The sequence below is a fragment of the Microcaecilia unicolor genome, chromosome 1 (genome assembly GCF_901765095.1).
Source record: "Microcaecilia unicolor chromosome 1, aMicUni1.1, whole genome shotgun sequence".
Lineage (NCBI taxonomy): Eukaryota > Metazoa > Chordata > Amphibia > Gymnophiona > Siphonopidae > Microcaecilia > Microcaecilia unicolor.
The window spans coordinates 326,981,369-327,000,119 of NC_044031.1; the positions used below are offsets into that span (position 1 = coordinate 326,981,369).

At 39.2% G+C, this 18,751-nt stretch overlaps 1 protein-coding gene across 1 annotated transcript in view; it reads right to left on the reverse strand.

The window, feature by feature from the left end:
• The window catches only part of MAK (male germ cell associated kinase), a 385,342-nt gene that overhangs the window by 61,326 nt on the left and 305,265 nt on the right, over nucleotides 1-18,751 (reverse strand). The window contains exon 12 of the mRNA XM_030209100.1: nucleotides 1,144-1,275. Coding sequence (XP_030064960.1) covers nucleotides 1,144-1,275 — 132 coding nt within the window. The remainder of the gene's footprint in view (nucleotides 1-1,143; nucleotides 1,276-18,751) is intronic.

Sequence of the window (18,751 nt, forward strand, 5' to 3'; positions counted from 1 at the left end):
TCACTTCCCTCCTTCTGCGTCCCGCCTTTCTCTGATGTCATTTCCTTTCGGCGGGACGCAGAGGGAGGGAAGAGAAGGACGGAGAGTCGAACCAGTCTCCTTGTTGCTTTTACTACCGCAGCGCTGCCTGCCCGTTCATCGTTGCGACTTCGTGTAAAAGTCGCCGTTCCAGTCGTCGTCGTTTGGGCGGGCCTGAGCCAAGATTGGGTGGGCCTAGGCCCACCCGTAGCTACGCCCCTGACACGAACTATAGATGCCCTCTCCTCTTTGCACAACATCATTGTAACCCCATCAAAATGTAAACTGTTTGCCACTAAGTCCTGAATGGTGTCTTCATTGCAGCTAAGAACATTATCCCAAATAGAGAAATCCATGTTGACCTCACCACAGATGGATGCAGAAATAGACAAAAACAAACAAACAACCCCCCCCCCCCCCCCAAACCCAGCCAACAGTAACACCATTTGGGATTTGCTTGCCTAAGCGCATATGCACATATATATTAAGCTACGCAATAATTTTATAAAGGAAAGTAGGTGCCTATGTTACTTTATAGAATATGCAACTATATATATAGGTACACTGTTATAGAATTATCCCCATAGTGCTATCAAGGTGTCCATACTATGGAGGTGATTTATACATTTATTGCACATAAAAGTACATGTGGTGCAATTAGGTGTGTACTTGTATGCAACTTTAGAGTAGGCATGTTCACAGCAGGAGTCTGGGCGGAACATGGGCATCATAATTTACATACATTATGTGCTAACATTTACACCAGCTCCTGAAACTTCAATTTTGGTGCTGTTTCCACAGAATCTGAGCTAGTTTTACAAAGACAGGTTGCAAATAGGCTCTCTTTTGCCCTTCATACACTGGCTACTTTTTTTTTTTTTTAATAAAACTACCCTATATAGCTATATTCAACACTGCTTCTTATATGCATAGCAGCAATGATTACATATATCTATATATTTATATTAAATGCCAGTGCTTAAATTAATGCAGTCACTACACTGGCTGAATATTTACCCTATATTATAGATAGGTAAGTAAATATAGATTTTAAATGCATAGCTTAATGTTTCCTAAATGTTTTGGATTTTTAGAACCAATTAATTTTTTTTGTTCATTTTATACCTGCATTAGCTCTGTTGAAAGGAAGACCTACTCCAATTGCTCCTAGCGGTTTAGAAATTAGTAGATTATTCCAAGTAGCAGGTTTTCCTTCTGTATTGGCAGACAACAAAGATACATTCTTGGGATTTACACCTTAGAGAAATGAACATTTGAAGGTTAAAAACTGAATAAAAAAATAAGGCAGACAATTTAACTCCACTATCAAGACTCAAGACTCATACAGATTTAGCATTGGCTAAAAATACCTTTTCTTGTGTATGCACTCTTTCCTAAATTCAGTTTAGTAGTAGACAAATAACGGTTTGACAGCATTAAAAATAGATGCTGCTTTCTTAGACAAGATATTAATATATACAGATTTCTTAAGTATCCATGGAAGAATGGGACAAATTATTCAATACAAAATACTATGCTCATGTTGTGTAATGTAAATAATGTGATTACACTACAAAACACCTATAGCAAGGGTTGTCCATGGACAATGGGATACAAGTTGTCACATGTCATCTGATGGAGCCTGTGTAGGAAAAAGACTTCTCAGCTTATAAAATTTCTACAAGCTTTGAAAAGACCTGCTTCTGCACGCCTGAATGCAAGTTCCCACTTTGGGTTGTCATGCAGGACCTCTTTGAAAACTTTTTGGGCATAGCTATCAAAGTGAACTACCATTATGATGTGTTCTTTTACCACTAACCTATGCTATTTTAGAACAGGTCCCATTTTCAGCAATAAGACCTAGTTATTAATAACTGGGGTTAACAATAAAATAGTGTCTATAGCTCATGTTGATAACTCCCCCGCTTAGTATGAAGACATTTCCTAGGGGAGGTGAGCGGGCATGTGAAGACTCTTTGTCAACAGAGAAAACCTGCCACAGATAAGTAACTTTTCTCCAAGGACAAGCAGAATACCAAGTCCTCCTAGAAAGGACTCCCTAGCTACAGGCTGACTTCAACAGAAAAAAAAGGGGGGGAGGGGGAAACATATGAGAACCGTTTCACAAACACAAATTTGTTTTTTTGTTGCAATGATCCATTTCAGTTTTATAATTTTTTTTTGGAAGACAGCCTTTTCAAATAATATCATGTGAATTCCATGACACAGCCCTGTCAATCTCTTCTGTAGAGGCTGACCTCAAATAGGCTACCAATACAGCCATGGCTCACACATTATGAGCTTTGATATATAATTCTCTAAGATCAGACCTGCCTGGGCAAAAGCAAAGGCGATGCATTATTCTAGCTAATTGGAAAGTACAGGTGCAATGGCATTTCCAGGTTTATTGGAGGTAAAAAGAAACAAGGTATCAAAATAAATGATGACAGTTAAAGATCAGCATGGTCCATCCAGTCTGCCCAGAAAGATGGCCAGGTTTGCATCTCCTGCTCAGTACAGGCTTCCCCACTTTATTATTGGGGTTATACCTGCTGCTCCATGAAGCTTACTCCCTCTTGCTCGATCTCATATTTTTTTTTATTCGTGTAAATCATTTATGTTTTACTTTGAGTGGAAATACATTATGAGGGGCATTTTTAATAAAATGACTTAAGTCCAGTTTTGGACGTTGTGCTAAAAACGTCCAGAAACTAAGTGGTAAACGTGCAAGGGGCATAATCGAACGGAGGCGGCCATCTCTAAGGCCGGCCCCGGAAAGCGGCATACCCGACCGTATTATCGAAACAAGATGGCCGGCCATCTTTCATTTCGATAATACGGTCGGGGCCGGCCAAATCTCAACATTTGGGCCGGCATTAGAGATGGCCGCCATTGGTTTTTGCCGATAATGGAAACTAACGGCGGCCATCTCAAACCCGGCCAAATCCAATGCATTTCGTCTTGGGAGGTGCCAGCATTTATAGTGCAGTGGTCCCCCTCACATGCCAGGACACCAACCGGGCACCCTAGGGGGCACTGCAGTGGACTTCACAAATTGCTCCCAGGTGCATAGCTCCCTTACCTTGGGTGCTGAGCCCCCCAAACCCCACTCCCCACCACTACCATAGCCCTTAAAGGGTAAAGGGGGGCACCTACATGTAGGTACAGTGGGTTTCGGGTGGCTCACATTTATCACCACAAGTGGAACAGGTAAGGGGGGGGGGATGGGCCTGGGTCCACCTGCCTGAAGTGCACTGCAGTACCCACTAAAAACTGCTCCAGGGACCTGCATAGTGCTGTGATGGAGCTGGGTATGACATTTGAGGCTGGCATAGAAGCTGGCACAAAAATGTTTAAAATTTTTTTTTTGGGTGGGAGGGGGTTGGTGACCACTGGGGGAGTAAGAGGAGGTGATCCCCAATTCCCTCCGGTGGTCATCTGGTCAGTTGGGGCACTTTTTTAAGGCTTGGTCCTAAAAATAAATGGACCAAGTGAAGCCAGCCATGTGCTCGTCAGAGCCGGCCTTCTTTTTTCCATTATCGACCGAAGCCAGCCATCTCGTAACCACGCCCCGTCCCGCCTTCTGTACCCTGCTGAAACGCCCCCTTTAACTTTGGCCGGCCCTGAGATGGAAAGCAGTTGAAGCCGGCCAAAATCGGCTTCCGATTATACCGATTTGGCCGGGTTTATGAGATGGCCAGCCATCTCCCGATTTGTGTTAGAAGATGGCCAGCCTTCTCCTTCGAAAATAAGCAGGATAGCCATTTTTGAACCTGAAAAATGTATTTTTGGTTAAAAAATCACCTTTTTCTAAACACCTTATGCTCATTAGATTTTTAATTTGGGACCATTTTGGAAAATAAAATGTCCAAGAGAAAAACACTCAAAAACCAGCCATTGGGATGTTTGGGAGCCATCATTCTTAGTAGATTGGCCATATAGACATCCCAGCAGAGCAATGGAGCAGCCTAGGGGGCACTGCAATGAACTTTACATAAGAGGTCCCAGGTACACATCTCACTATAACCCCCTTCTTTGTATGGTAAGCACTCCAGGAGAAGAAAAATACTTACTGACCAATTTACTTCAATTCTTTGAAGGAGTAAACAAACATGTGGACAAAGGGGAGCCGGTTGATATTGTGTATCTGGATTTTCAAAAGGCGTTTGACAAGGTACCTCATGAAAGGCTACAGAGGAAATTGGAGGGTCATGGGATAGGAGGAAATGTCCTATTGTGGATTAAAAATTGGTTGAAGGATAGGAAACAGAGAGTGGGGTTAAATGGGCAGTATTCACAATGGAGAAGGGTAGTTAGTGGGGTTCCTTAGGGGTCTGTGCTAGGACCGCTGCTTTTTAATATATTTATAAATGATTTGGAGATGGGAGTAACTAGCGAGGTAATTAAATTTGCTGATGACACAAAGTTATTCAAAGTCGTTTACTCGCGACAGGACTGTGAAAAATTACAGAAGGACCTTACGAGACTGGGAGACTGGGCGGCTAAATGGCAGATGACGTTTAATGTGAGCAAGTGCAAAGTGATGCACGTGGGAAAAAAGAACCTGAATTATAGCTATGTCATGCAAGGTTCCACGTTAGGAGTTACGGACCAAGAAAGGGATCTGGGTGTCGTCGTTGATAATACACTGAAACCTTCTGCTCAGTGTGCTGCTTCGGCTAGGAAAGCGAATAGAATGTTGGGTATTATTAGGAAAGGTATGGAAAACAGGTGTGAGGATGTTATAATGCCGTTGTACTTATTTCTGATCTGACGAAGAAAGGCTACCTTAGAAAGCTAATCAAATATGTATTAAGTTAGTCCAATAAAAAAGGTATAATTTTATTTTATTACATTTCTATTGATTACCTTTAAAAGAGGACTAACACGGCTACCACATCTTTCTTCTCACATAAACTCAAAGCTATACTTAATTACCTGGACACTAACTCTCATCACTCTTCATTTTATGCTTATATAAGCTCAAACTATGATTACTGTAACACAGTATATGTAGGTCTCACTAAAGTGAATGTAAAACGTTTACAAGATCTCCAGAATACTGCCACCAGAATCTTATGTACATCTAAACGACAAGATCATATCACACCACTGTTGAAACAATTACATTGGCTACCGATAGATTTTAGGATTAAATTCAAGGTTTTGACTCTTACACAAAACTTTTTCTATAATAAAAGAAAGCCTAATTATTTAGTATCTTTGATCATTCCATTTACCTCTCAATGTCTATTACATTCACTGACTGATAACAGACTTGTTTTACCTCACCCTTCAAAAGCGAAATTGGAGTCCACAAGATCCTGTGCATTCTTTTTTTTTTTTTTTTTTGCTCTAGCATTATGGAATTCACAGCCACAATACCTTAGGTTAGAAAATTCTTATGTTTCATTCCGGTCTGCATTGAAGACCTACTTATTTAAACTGGCATTTGATAATTAATAACCTTGTATTTGGGATGATGGTGTTGGGGGCAATCGGTGACAACTCCTGGAAGACTGTTTTTAATACTTGTGGGAATGTTCTTGGATATATGTTACAAAATGCATGTGTATATTTCTGCCCTATCAAATGATGGCATTCTTTTAGCTTTTATTATTAGTTTTTAATTCAAAATTTTAATTATGTATGTAAACCACCTTGTTTTGTGCACGAAAGAGGCAGTATATCAAATAAATGATAAACTTAAGCTGTGTAACCAGGAATACCAAAAGGACCCTACTCTTTACTGGGAAGGGCTAAAGTCATCTTTCATGGCAAAATATTAGCATATTCTAGTTTGCAGAAGGCAGCCAAAAATTTAACTTTTATGTCTTGAGAGACAAGTAACAAACTTAAGGCAACTTTATGGGAAACAACATTCTTTACATTATAAAACCCAGCTTGTTAGAGTCTCAACAGGCTTTGAATGTCCTTATTCCCAAAACACATAAAAATAATTTGCTTATTATAAATACAGTCTATATAAATATGCTAACAAAAGCAGTAGTTTATTAGCTAAGAAGGTCAAACGTACTAGAGGCCCTGCTAAGATAGCCACAATGAAAAATGATCGAGAGATGTTGGCGCGTAGACACACTGAAATTAATCTTATTTTAAAGACTTTATTTGCCTCTCTTTATGCAAAGCCAGATATATCTCCTCTGGATAGTGACGTATAATTGTCCAGCCTAGATCTTCCTAAGATATCTGATACTGACTTAACTGGGCATAATGCTAGAATCTGTATAATTATACTACAGCAAGAGGCCCTCACTGGATGCCCACCGGAAGGGTGGAAGGCCAGATTTTAGGACTCAGGCTGTAAAAATACCAGCTAGGTTTAAAAATCTATGACTGGCTGAGCAAGGACTTGCATTTCCTGTAAGTTAATATGTGTCCCCGCTTGGGATCCATCCACTGGAATAGTGGTGGGTCAATTTACATACCTTAAACAGCCTAAACTGCAAAAAAGTACTGAAATGATTTAATATTTGAGAATCTGCAAAAAGCAGGTCTGAACAATGAGTCCTGATACAAACTTGGTACAATTTTTAAATCAAATATAGCATCTGTAATGAAAGATCAGATGAATAAAATGGAGCTTATTAGTTTTGGTATACAATGATACAGAGGTAATACAGAGTTCATGAGAAAGGTATGAAAAGTATTGCAGCCGGAAGATGTGAAACTGTTATCTCAACGCTTCCCAAAACATGTTGATAATTAGCAGTAGCTGAGAACGGAAGGAGGTGGGCACATCTGACAGCAGATCGCATGGGAAAGTATGATCTCAGAAAGTGAGAAAGATTAGGAGCAAGGTTTCTCACCATTCACTTCTATGGAGAGGATAGAGTATAAAAGATGGCAGATTTTGGCTTAGTTTGAGAGTCCTCTCCAAAGCTTCTGTCAGACGGCGAAGCCCTGTGCGGCTGAAACCAGAATCTGATGTCTGTATTTGTATCAACTTGAAGACCTGTGTTTGGGTAAGAAATAAAATGTATCTATCTATCTAAACCTATCTCTGTCTTTATTTTTATTGATTCTATCTTCTCTTTACCTTACATTTAGCCTACAAGGTAGATCATATACAAGTGACACTCAGTCTTTGCAGAAACTTAGACAGATGTTTAATAAGATTTATGTGGGAATATAAATGGCCCAGAGTATATCTAGATCCAGAAAACAAACAGAAAGCAGTAATTATGGGAATTAGTTTTCAATTACGGCTCCTAATGCCACCCCAGAATAGACCTTGTGATTGGGTGACAATGGAGGTTAGAGAAACTATACAGAACCTGATATATGAAATAAGTACCTTTAGTCCCCCGTGTGACGGAGTCAGAAAGAGGTCTATAAGAAGAGGTAAATAAAAACAGTGGTGAGTCCCGAATGCTGACAGTATTCGCTGACCTTCTTTATCTTCTTTTGAACGCAAGAGGGGATACTTCCTTTTGTGCGTTCAAATGTTCTCTGTTTCTCTCTGTCACTTTATTTTCCTTCTCTCTTGTTTCTCTCATACTCACCTGCCTCTCCCTACCGCTACTTTCTGTCCTTCTGCCTCACACGGACATTGCCCATTAGAGGGGTATTGGGCACCTATGTTCTGTCCGTTTTCCCCCCTACTTTAAATACTCTTCTATTCTTCTGTCTTTTTACTTTCTTCCCTGACTGTCTTACTGCCCTGCGCTGAACTAAATATTTGCGTTTCTATCTTTCAATATTTTGTTCGGTTTTTCTCACCCTCTTTTCTTTCTCCTATCCTGTCCATCTCTTTGATTTGCGTGATGTGCGCAAGACTGTGCTTGTTGTGTGAATGAAGCATAACAACGAATCCAGGCGACTGCGATTTGGGTTTTGCTGTAAGCTTATTTCAATGTTCAAAATCTTTGGATTGGTCTTTATGCTAGCAATTCTCGCTTAACAATCCTTAGAGATTGCGCATTTTCTGCTTCCAATCCCACCCTGTGTTCTGTCTTAATCCCTCCTTTTCAAATCCCTGTTCCCCTGTTCTTATCATGTATTCTGTTCTTTCTTCTTCTGTCGACCTTATTTTCCTCCCCAACCCCTTTTCCTGTTCTCCTTCATCCTAACTTCTTCTACCTATCTCTCCTATTAGTCCCCTGGGTCTAATCCTGCTCTTTTCTCTTCTGTATGTTCCCGTATCGAGGGAATTTCCTTTACTCTAGGAGAACAGCACGCTTTCAGATTGCTCTCCTCTAAAATCCTTCTGGTTTCTCTGTTCTTATAACCACTCCTCAAAACTGACAGCCCCCACCTTTTCACATCTGCTATTGCCTTCACTCTGTGTGTGCGACTCTATTCCTCCTCATTCTTTCTATTGGACTTCCTACAACTTTCTTTTTTGCTGAAAACAGTAATTACGGTGTTCAACTTTGTAGCTGATTGCCGTCGTCCAATTGCTGTTTTTCCCCTTATCTCTCTAAGTATTCTTTCAGTCTTCTGAACTATGCTTTCTCTCTAACCACTCAGCCCAGACACACCCCCCCTTCCTGTCCACACTTTTCTCGGCTCTTTTTCATAAGTGCAGCATGAATAACTGCGTAGTATCTCTTATTCCGTTCCTTTTCCTTTTGCATCTTTGTGTGTGTCTTTGCACTCTGTCTGCCGTCTCTGCTTTTCTTATTTCTCATTTCCACCTGTCAAAATCTTTATTATTTACTGCGTGGTTCAACTGATTGCTCTTTTTCACAGCTGTTCAATCCTGTGCTCTCACCCCACCCCCATAGTCATTTTTCCTTCCTTAAGTCCAATCTGAATCCCTTCCTCCACAACATTTTGTTCTTGTCCCCCTTTTTCTGCCACAATAATCCTCCCTGCCCTCCTCTCTGATGCTCTACCGACTCCTACACCATATGTCTGTGGTCCGTGTAAAATTTATAAGGGTGTGGCCCGCACGGTACCAATTGGGGTAACTTAATACCTTACATACACCTTTTTGGCTTCTTGTGCAAACCAGAAATCATTTTTTTTTATTATTATTTTTTTGATTTCCTAGAAAACTTTTCTTTTTCCTTCTCAGTCCCATGTGCTGTGAGGTTTGATTCTCTTTCCGGAACAAAGCTTATTACATTATTAGTAAATATATACTCCCTCTTGGGCTTCGAATCTGCCTTTGTAAATCTATTTAAACTTGCCCGAAGAGTTGTAAGTTCTACACCCCTTTTTCTCACATTTTTTAATATCCTTATCCAGGCTTCCGTAACTGCCATTTCTTTCTGTAGCTTTTAAAGGTTTTCCCTAACAAGTGCTGTAGTTCACTATCTCAAGGACATGAGAGTCTAGGAAGCTTGCCCACTTTAGCTGCCTTATCAGTCCAGCACTGCTTTGGCAGAGGAGGCTCTACAGTTCACTTTTAAAAGCTCAAAAAGTGATTTTTTTTCCCCCTTTTCCGTTCGTTTTTTTGTCCCTGTTCTATGCTGAAGTGGTACAAGTTAAACAGTCATTTACACAGGTATTCTTTTTAACCTCTCACTGCCTATCCTCTGTCAACTGTATTGCTCCTAAATCCATCTAACTAACTCCCTCTCATATCTTTTTCATATCATTCAACTCCGGTTTCCCCTCGAAATTGGTACAACTTTTTCTTCAACATATTCTCGACTTATGTAAGGGTCCTTCCCTTAACGCCGATGAGATTATCTGATTCTCTGGTATGTTTCCTTAAGCAGGCACCATAATTGTAAAATGACTTGCCAAGTCCGTTATACGTGCACCTCTGAGCATGTAAGATTGTACGGATGTATTTCTGCTTTTACTTTTAAAATTATGGCACTGTATCTTAGTCTTACTCTGCATTCTCCTTTTATCAGGGCATACTTTTTCTCCTCTTTTGTGTCATTGTATTGGGACGTTGTCTCCCACTCCCCAAGATTTCTACTAATACTGCTTTGACTTTTTGCCGTTGCCCCTTTATTTCATTTCATCTCCCTTAACCAATAGACGGTCTGATACTCTAATGCTTTCTCATTCTGTCTCTGAGCCGTGATTTTAACCCCGAGACAGGTTTTTCTTTCTTTTTGTGCTGCAAGTGACAGTTTGATAGACCTTATCGTGCCTCACCTTCAAACATACATTACTTGACTTTCCCCTTTAAAAACCAGCTTTCTCCTTCTTTGTCCTAGTGTGGTTTCCTGTGATCACATTACAATGCTTCTAGGAAGCCTTAGTCCGGAAACTAAAAATTAACCCTTACTTAACAGAATCAAGCGATATGCTGGTAGTAATGAAATTTAGATTGCCGTTATTTTAAAAAACACAGTAGAAGACATTAGAAATTTTTGCCTTAAAGGAGCTGTCGTATTAAGTGTAGAATTGACAGTTTCAGCTTTCATATGAACACATAATGATTACGGCTGTCTATCTGAGTAAGTAAAGTAATAACGCAGTTAGAATTGTCATACTTTCTCAAACATTAACTCCCTGGTTCCTTACACAATAGTTCCTAAGAACTGCAATACGTTTGATCTGATTAATTATACCAGCAGAAAGTTTTAATATGAAAAATTAAACTTACAGTTTTTATGTGCTGTATAGTTCTATTTTCAGTAGCCGTAATGTCCAATGCTTGCAGTGAGCAGTAAACTCAAATTAAGCGCAGGAAGCACACTTCCCTTCTGGTTTTTATTTTCCTTTTCCTATAACACCTACATCAACATTAAATCCTTATAATAATTTTCTGTATATATCCTTGATTTTTGGAATATGTTTTGGTTTTTCTCAAAGTCTTTACAATATTATTGCTAAATTATATTAAAAGCTGTAGTTTCCAGACGCAGATTGTACTGACTTCCTGTACTAGCCATGCTGAAACGGAATCTTTTTCACAGTACTGCCTTTGAATAAAACGATAACTTTTCACCCCCCTTCCCTCAACTGCTGAGCCTGTGCTGTTGGTAATCATTAAGCATTGTCTCCTTGGACTGCTTGATTCAATATGTTATATACTGTAAACTTGAGGCTATATAGATTATATCCTGCTCCCGTTATAAGCTAGGGGTTATGCTATCCCCGCCCATCAACTTCTATTGTTTGCACTATCTATTTTACTGTTTGTGTTATACTGCGCTAGATGTGAGGAGGTCTTAGTTTAATACAAGCCTGCTTATCTTCAGGAAACATTGATTTTTTGAACAGTATTATAGATTATCAGAATTATAAATTGTCCTCATATTTAAGTCCCATTTTAAGGACTATATTATAACGTTATCTATAAGAAATACTACACTTCCTCGCTTGCATTGTGATTTTCGTCCTGGCTTATTTTAAACACTTGTAATAATGAGCTAGGTTATAATATTTCTTGATGAATATTTCCACGTTCTAAGAATGACAATCACTTTTAAATAATATGGTTCTATAATGTATTAAATTGTGTAAGTCTTTATAACAAATTTTCTGTTTTTACTCGACAGCATTGTAAACCGGGATCCAACACAGAAAGTCACATAAAATTACAGTGGTTTATTGTTACATTAAGAGCTAGATAATCCCTTGTATAACTTATATGATAGTAGAAGTATTATGTACTATATAGAAGCATTCCTTTACTTTTACCTTAATAGATATGCATATAAAATAAGTTTTACCTTTTTGGTTGAGAAGATGATGGCTGCGTGCCATGATAATACAGCGTTGCTTCACATCTCAAGTTATTTCCTGTTGGTTCTTTATAACCCAACCTTATCTTTCCTTCTAATGCTGCAGCTGTTCTGTTTGTCATCATTTAGACATACCATTTCAGTCACTGACTAGTATGTATGTTTTATGCCGAATCATTAGAAGTTCTTGGTGTAAGAATCACATGTTTTAATTTGTTTTTTCCCTTTCACCTGTTTAGCCACAAAAGCTTCCTGCCATTGCATTCGGGTTTATTTTATTTATTATGTTCCTTTTCTGAGTGTAATTTGTCATATTTATAGGTATTAACTTGTCATCTTTGCACCACGATTTTGGCGTCCTGTTTGACCATTTATTGAATTATATGCTTCTCTTATGTTTTCCCGTTTAGATGCTACTTCCAACCTATCCAGTACCCGCCCCAAAAGCATTTAATATGTATTTAACTTTATTTCATTTATTCTAGGGCTATAGCTCCGGACTACACATGTTATAATGTCTTTGTTAATATACATTTTCTTGCCTTTTGTTGAAATCGGTGTTTCCTTTCACTGGCTTGTTGGCTAGAAAATTCTATTTTCCATTGCTGCATGACAAGTGATGTCTTTGGCATTTTTAGTTCTGGTAATGTGTTCCAACTAATGACTTTTTTATGACTGTGCCTTGGAATATTTCGTTTTTCTCTCTATTTTTCTACCACTTCTATAGTAATTTTCAGGGGCTTTTTCCTGGGACATACTATACTTTTATTGTTTTCTTATATACCAGTGTCACGTTATAACTATTGGGTTTGATACCGATGCCTGGGGGCTTACATCCATCGACCCTTCAATGGATGACGGTATCTCAATTTGTAGGAGCAGACTTCCATTCCATTTTCGGAGTGGCCTGCGGTTTCGGAATTATTGCCCACCTATGGGTTACCTGTATAGATGATCGCTGTGGCAATACAGGGACGCCTAAGACATTAGTTGAGATTGTATACAGGTTGACTCGGGCAATTCTAAATTATTACGTGTATTTCGGTTTGATGAATAGAGCGGAATCTTCAGTTGAATTGAGCAGACTCTTCATTCAAAATTGTTAGGTGTATATTAAAATATCCTATGGAGGGTAGTTGAATTGAGCAGAATCTTCATTTGAATAGAGCAGAATCTTCCTAACCAGCGAAAATCCATAGGGTGTCTGTTCTCCGAGTTCAGGGAACTAATTTCGCAGCTTCCTGAACACTTTCAGGGGTAGTAGTCTCCCCTCCTTTGAGGGTTCTACCATTGGAGCGAATCATGGCCAATGGAGCTGCATCTTGGCAGCTAGTAGAGCAGAATCCTAATTGTAGAAGCCTACCCTGGGGAACAGTTTTCTTTTATTAGAGTAGTATAGATACATAATAGCTGACACCATTTACTTTTTGTACATTTTTCTTAAACTCTTCTTTCCTCTTTGTGACTGTCATTTGTCTGTTAATTTAATCTGCGGCAAAAGCATTGAGCTTTCCGCCCATTAGTAATTTTTATTTTTGGGTCCCTATGTTGGAGAACATTACCAGATGCGTGAGTATGATTGTGTTATGTCTCTGCATGTTCTACTATCAGGATATTCATCGCATGTTTTTATAAACTGTTAGCACATTATCATTTCTAGGTCTCCCTGTTATCCCTGAAGCTGCCTTTTGAACCACAAACCTTGTACCAGGGTCTAGGTCTGATCAATATATATATATTATTAATCTAGTTCATTTTTCTATAGCATGTTACAGGTCAGTAACAGATATGGTTATCCCCTGTTACTCTTATTATAGTATGTTGTAGTTTCCTGTCTTGTTTAATATCTACATTTTGTTTCCATACACAACTCCCAACATAACTTTACAGTTTATTTTCTGCCTTACATTACCAATTAAGTAGGCCCAGTTTTTACCATATAATATGTACACTTTATTTTTATTTCGCAGCTGGATCTTTAAAGTCGTCAGAATCGGCTGCCGCCCTTAAGGTGCCCTACAGTTCGTCCCTCATATACGTAAATATACAGACTTGATGCCAAGCTCTGCTGTTCCAGGCTGGAGATTATTGCCAGGTCCTTGTTTACATTTTGTAATTTAAAATTGGGAAATTTTTACTCCAATTCCCTATACTCTATACCTTTTATATTTTTATATCTTGCAATACGTTAGAACAATTGACAATTACTGGTACTAGCTGGAATTGCGGTAAAACACCCCATATTGGGACTAATATCTGCCATAGGCAGGTTAACCGTGGTTGGGGTGACAGTAACTAAAAATATAGATTTTGGAATATACACCTGTTTTAAGGTGTCCTCTAGTGAGGTGTTTGATTTTGCGTAACTGGTATATCTGGCCCCCTTGGATATACTTATAGTAACAGATAGTAGTGATATAAGTGTTTTATAAGACTAAATTTGCCAATATTATTTGACACAACCCAGATATCGGTGTTCTATCATACCCGAGTTCTGGTACCCAATTCATTATGCTGCCTCTTGAAAGAGTGATAAATCACTTCCCAGGAGACCGCATAAACCTTATAAAGTTTTGCCAAATATGGCATTCCTGGAATAAGTTTCAGCCTGGACTCTCGTGGCCCCGTAAGGGCACTTTTAATACCAAAACTTTGCAAAGGTTATTAAATTTTATTTACATATACACACCCGATTCCACCCGTCATTTCCACTATCAGATTCTCAGTAGATGGGTATCGACTATCACTGATTACGTGATCCCAGACACTGTCGATCTGACATCGTTATTGATACCTGGTGAGGTCAATCTTAATCCACGACCTAGTAGACGGCCCCCTGCAAGAGCCGATTCACCCATTCCACATAAATTCAATGGTCCTAGTGCTAACAATCAGTGCCGGGATTGTCGCTCTCAGCCTACTCCCAGCCACCGAGCTGAAGTACAGTGCAACCTTTGTTTCCAATTGGGACATTGCGCCATGGAATGTCCATGCTGGCACTTTGCTCATAGACAAAACCGTCAACCTCCTTCAGACTCCCCATCGCTACATGTCTCGCGGCTACAGATACGACAGCCACAGAGAGACCGCAGGCGACCGAGTGACCTCCCCTCGATAGACAACCCACGCCGCCAAGACTGTAGAAATGATTACCCTGATAATCGTGGCCGCCGGTCTCAACCTGAAAAAGGCCCACCCATCACTAATATACGACCTGATCGTTATATAGATGTTCAGTGTTATCGTTGCCAACAATTTGGTCATTATGCAGCTCAGTGTTCTCAGCCGCCGTCCCATAGAGTTGCAAGACAGCTCCGCCTAAATCCCCCAGAACGGCAATCTTTCCCTTTGTGGAACCCGGATCAACGCCGTCCGCAGTGACCACAGACCTAAGGATCTATATTATCCACCCCATAATGACTAGGCGTTACCCCGAACCTGATTTGATTTTGTTGCTCTCAGTTACTTATACTACTCAGCTCCTCATTTAGTATCCATAAAAACATTTCTCTGTATATGTATTGGTGTGATGTTTCTGTTTATATTACAGGTGACATGTCTTTATCTTATATTTTTCGAGATTTCATTGCAAGTGTATATTTATGGTACCATACAAATGACCTAACTGAGTCAGCAAGTTATTTAGTTGTTTCTATGCATACCTTCCCTGGGGAGTCCTTATCAACTGCAGGGGTGAGCGATCCCCAGAGGATATTCATTTTATGTCTATTTTTATATATATACCTGAACTGACTTATTTATGCCATTTTACTTTATACGAGATCCCTTTTAAATAAAAGCTGTATATTGCTCATTGTTAAAATGTTTTCTGCTTTAACTATTAAGCTGTTTAAATTGATGTGACATTTACTTCTTTAGTTTTTTATGAATATAAAGCCTTCATTTTTGAAATCTCTCTATGATATGTGTGACATCTGAAAGCTTTTCATTATTTCCTTGTCTAAGAAAGAAGAAATATTTAATAACCATTATATGGAATGAATGCAAGAAATATTCCCTTGAACTGGCCATTTGGGGGAGCATTTTGCGCTGATCATACAATTTGTAGTATTCTTGAACAGAGAATTGGTGAAGCTTTCGGACATGAATAAGGAAAATTATGCACTCCACTTTTTAATTCCTTTCTATTTACAACAGGTAATCACAATAACCCCAACTATAGCTTTTTTTATCTGTCTGTCTTTCACTGCGAGTGATTGTGAGACAAACTGGTGTAGATTATTTGGGTGCAACGGTCCTGGAATTCATGCTTTGTGTATTTAACTAACACCTTGCTTCAACTAACTCTTGCCGCGTGGTGGATTTGTCTTGAAGCGATATGCTTCTTCCTACTTCTTTGTCTGATTGAAAAGGGTTACTTAAACTCTATGTGAAGGTCAATCACTAATCAAGTAGCTGCACTTTTTAATGTTTTTTCTTCCATTTGTCTTTTTTGAGGAACCTTTTTCTTGCATTGCTATTTGAATATGCCTTGTTGCAATTCAGATGTATCATATTTTATTTTTTTTTTAAGCCTATTTTTGTCTTACACCCTTCAAGGTGCTTTGTTTCTTACCAAGCCTCTTTCCTGGCCCCCATTTATACCCACGACCCTCCTCCTAGCATTATGACTTCATTCAATAACTTAACCACATAAATTGCACTACTGTTTAAGTTTTGCCTTTCCCCAGATGGAGGAGACGACTGCTAGCAAAGAAGAGCTACCCGATAATGTATCTGATCTGAAGGCTATGTTGCAGCAAAGAATCGCTAAATTAAAAGACAGATGCACAGACCCCAACATTACCTGGTGTGAGAAACGAGACATTACAGATGCATCAATTGGTCCATGAGCAAAAGAGATAGGCTCTCCACTTGCTGGAGTTACACAAAGCTTTGGCCTCTACCCTTCCTTCTGAATCATCTAGCTCGTAAGTCCTGCTGGCCTCCTGCAGCTGAGGGCTCAACCCTTGGTGAATGGTAGTCATCGTAGGTGAAGATTCCATATCTATTGGCGATAAATGGCGACGCATTGCCCTCCATACATCAATAATTGAACATTTACCATCATCTCTAAATTTTAATTGTTTTTCTCTTTTGTTCCATATACTTTACCATTGTTATTTGATCATGTCTTTCTAAAAATTACCAATCTGTCTCGCACATTATGCAAGCCAGAAGTGGGGATATATTATGCAAATCCCAATTCCAAATCCCAATTCCAAATCCCAATTCCAATTTTTTTTTATTTAATTTTAAGTTGATGGTAGAATAAAGACATGGAAAGATCCCTAATTTTAAGTTGATGGTAGAATAAAGACATGGAAAGATCCCAATTTGTACACCATAAGTACGTCTTTAAGGTCCAAATGATGTTAGATCCCCCAAGGTTGTGGCAATGACCTTTACACCTTGCAAACTACTGGACCACAAGTCTTGGGTCAATGTGAAAGATATACGTGTTTACTCAGCCATAGAACCAGATGTTACCAGTCTAACCATCTCAAGACCGGCCACTTCCTTCAGCAAGCCAGCCTGAAAACCCAGCCCTGTTGGATCTTCCAGAACTCCGTCCAGATTCTTCAACGCTTCCACCGCCTCAACCATGATCGATGAAAGAGAATTTAGAACTGATACTGAATTTGAGAATTACTGTTGCTGTTTATGGACATTATAGATTCATATTATGTTTTATTTTCAGTTTAGCAGCAGTCCTGTCTAGATATTGATAAGGTTTTATTTTTATTTTCCTATTATTTCCTTTAATTGTTCTAATTGTTTTTCCACGAGTTTCCCCGTCATTTCTGTTTATGTAATTTAAATTGAAGTTGATATTGCTCAGATACAAGGGTAACATCAAACCCTAATACTGGCTCTGATATCATAATGTAGATGTAAACTCTGTTAGTATCAACCTGTTATGCAATTGTTTAACTTTGGTGTAGGCTTACTTGAGCTGCATGTCTTTCTGTAGGTTTGACTAAGCTCCAAGAGGGGTAACGGATATATACAATGCTTCCCATACTTCCAGGTCATTATGCATATGTCAAGATCCATGCATGACCTTGGTTAATATAAATTTTCCTAGGATTGACCATTTTTGCTGTATGAGGCAACCTCATACTTGCTATCCACTTATTAGTGCTCATGATTGGATGCCAATGATGAGTACTAGTAAGGTCCAGGAATCCCGACCTGTTTAAGGATTCTGAATACCTACAACAGCCTGCAATCTGAATACTAATCACATATTTGTTGAGCCCATAACAATGCTTAATCAAAACCACTGTTCCTTCCGAGGACCACTGAGATAGATACATTAGATTATCTCCCCATGTACTATGCAACAGATACAATAGAAGTCATAGCAAGACCTGAAAGTGTTTATTAGTATGATCCACCTGAAATTGCTATTACCCGCATACCTATACTTCATGGGATTTTGTAGATGAACTCATGGTTTTGTTCCAATCATAAAACCTCTCTCACTACAGGTTTGAGTACGCCTCAAGAGGGGTAACATCAAGATTAAGCCCAAGGGTTTGGGTAATATAAAGGAAATTCCATATGCCCAAAAATATACCACCTACGAATGAAGTTTTCTGTCTGGCATAATATCTGCTAGCAATGCATAAGAGCAAAACTCCCCCTCTCGTTTGATAGCTTGCCACCTTCTGGAATGGATGATGACGAGCTTGACGAGCTTTGTGTCACCCCTCTCCAGAGGGGGTGACAAGTGGGGAATGTATAATTATACTACAGCAAGAGGCCCTCACTGGATGCCCACCGGAAGGGTGGAAGGCCAGATTTTAGGACTCAGGCTGTAAAAATACCAGCTAGGTTTAAAAATCTATGACTGGCTGAGCAAGGACTTGCATTTCCTGTAAGTTAATATGTGTCCCCGCTTGGGATCCATCCACTGGAATAGTGGTGGGTCAATTTACATACCTTAAACAGCCTAAACTGCAAAAAAGTACTGAAATGATTTAATATTTGAGAATCTGCAAAAAGCAGGTCTGAACAATGAGTCCTGATACAAACTTGGTACAATTTTTAAATCAAATATAGCATCTGTAATGAAAGATCAGATGAATAAAATGGAGCTTATTAGT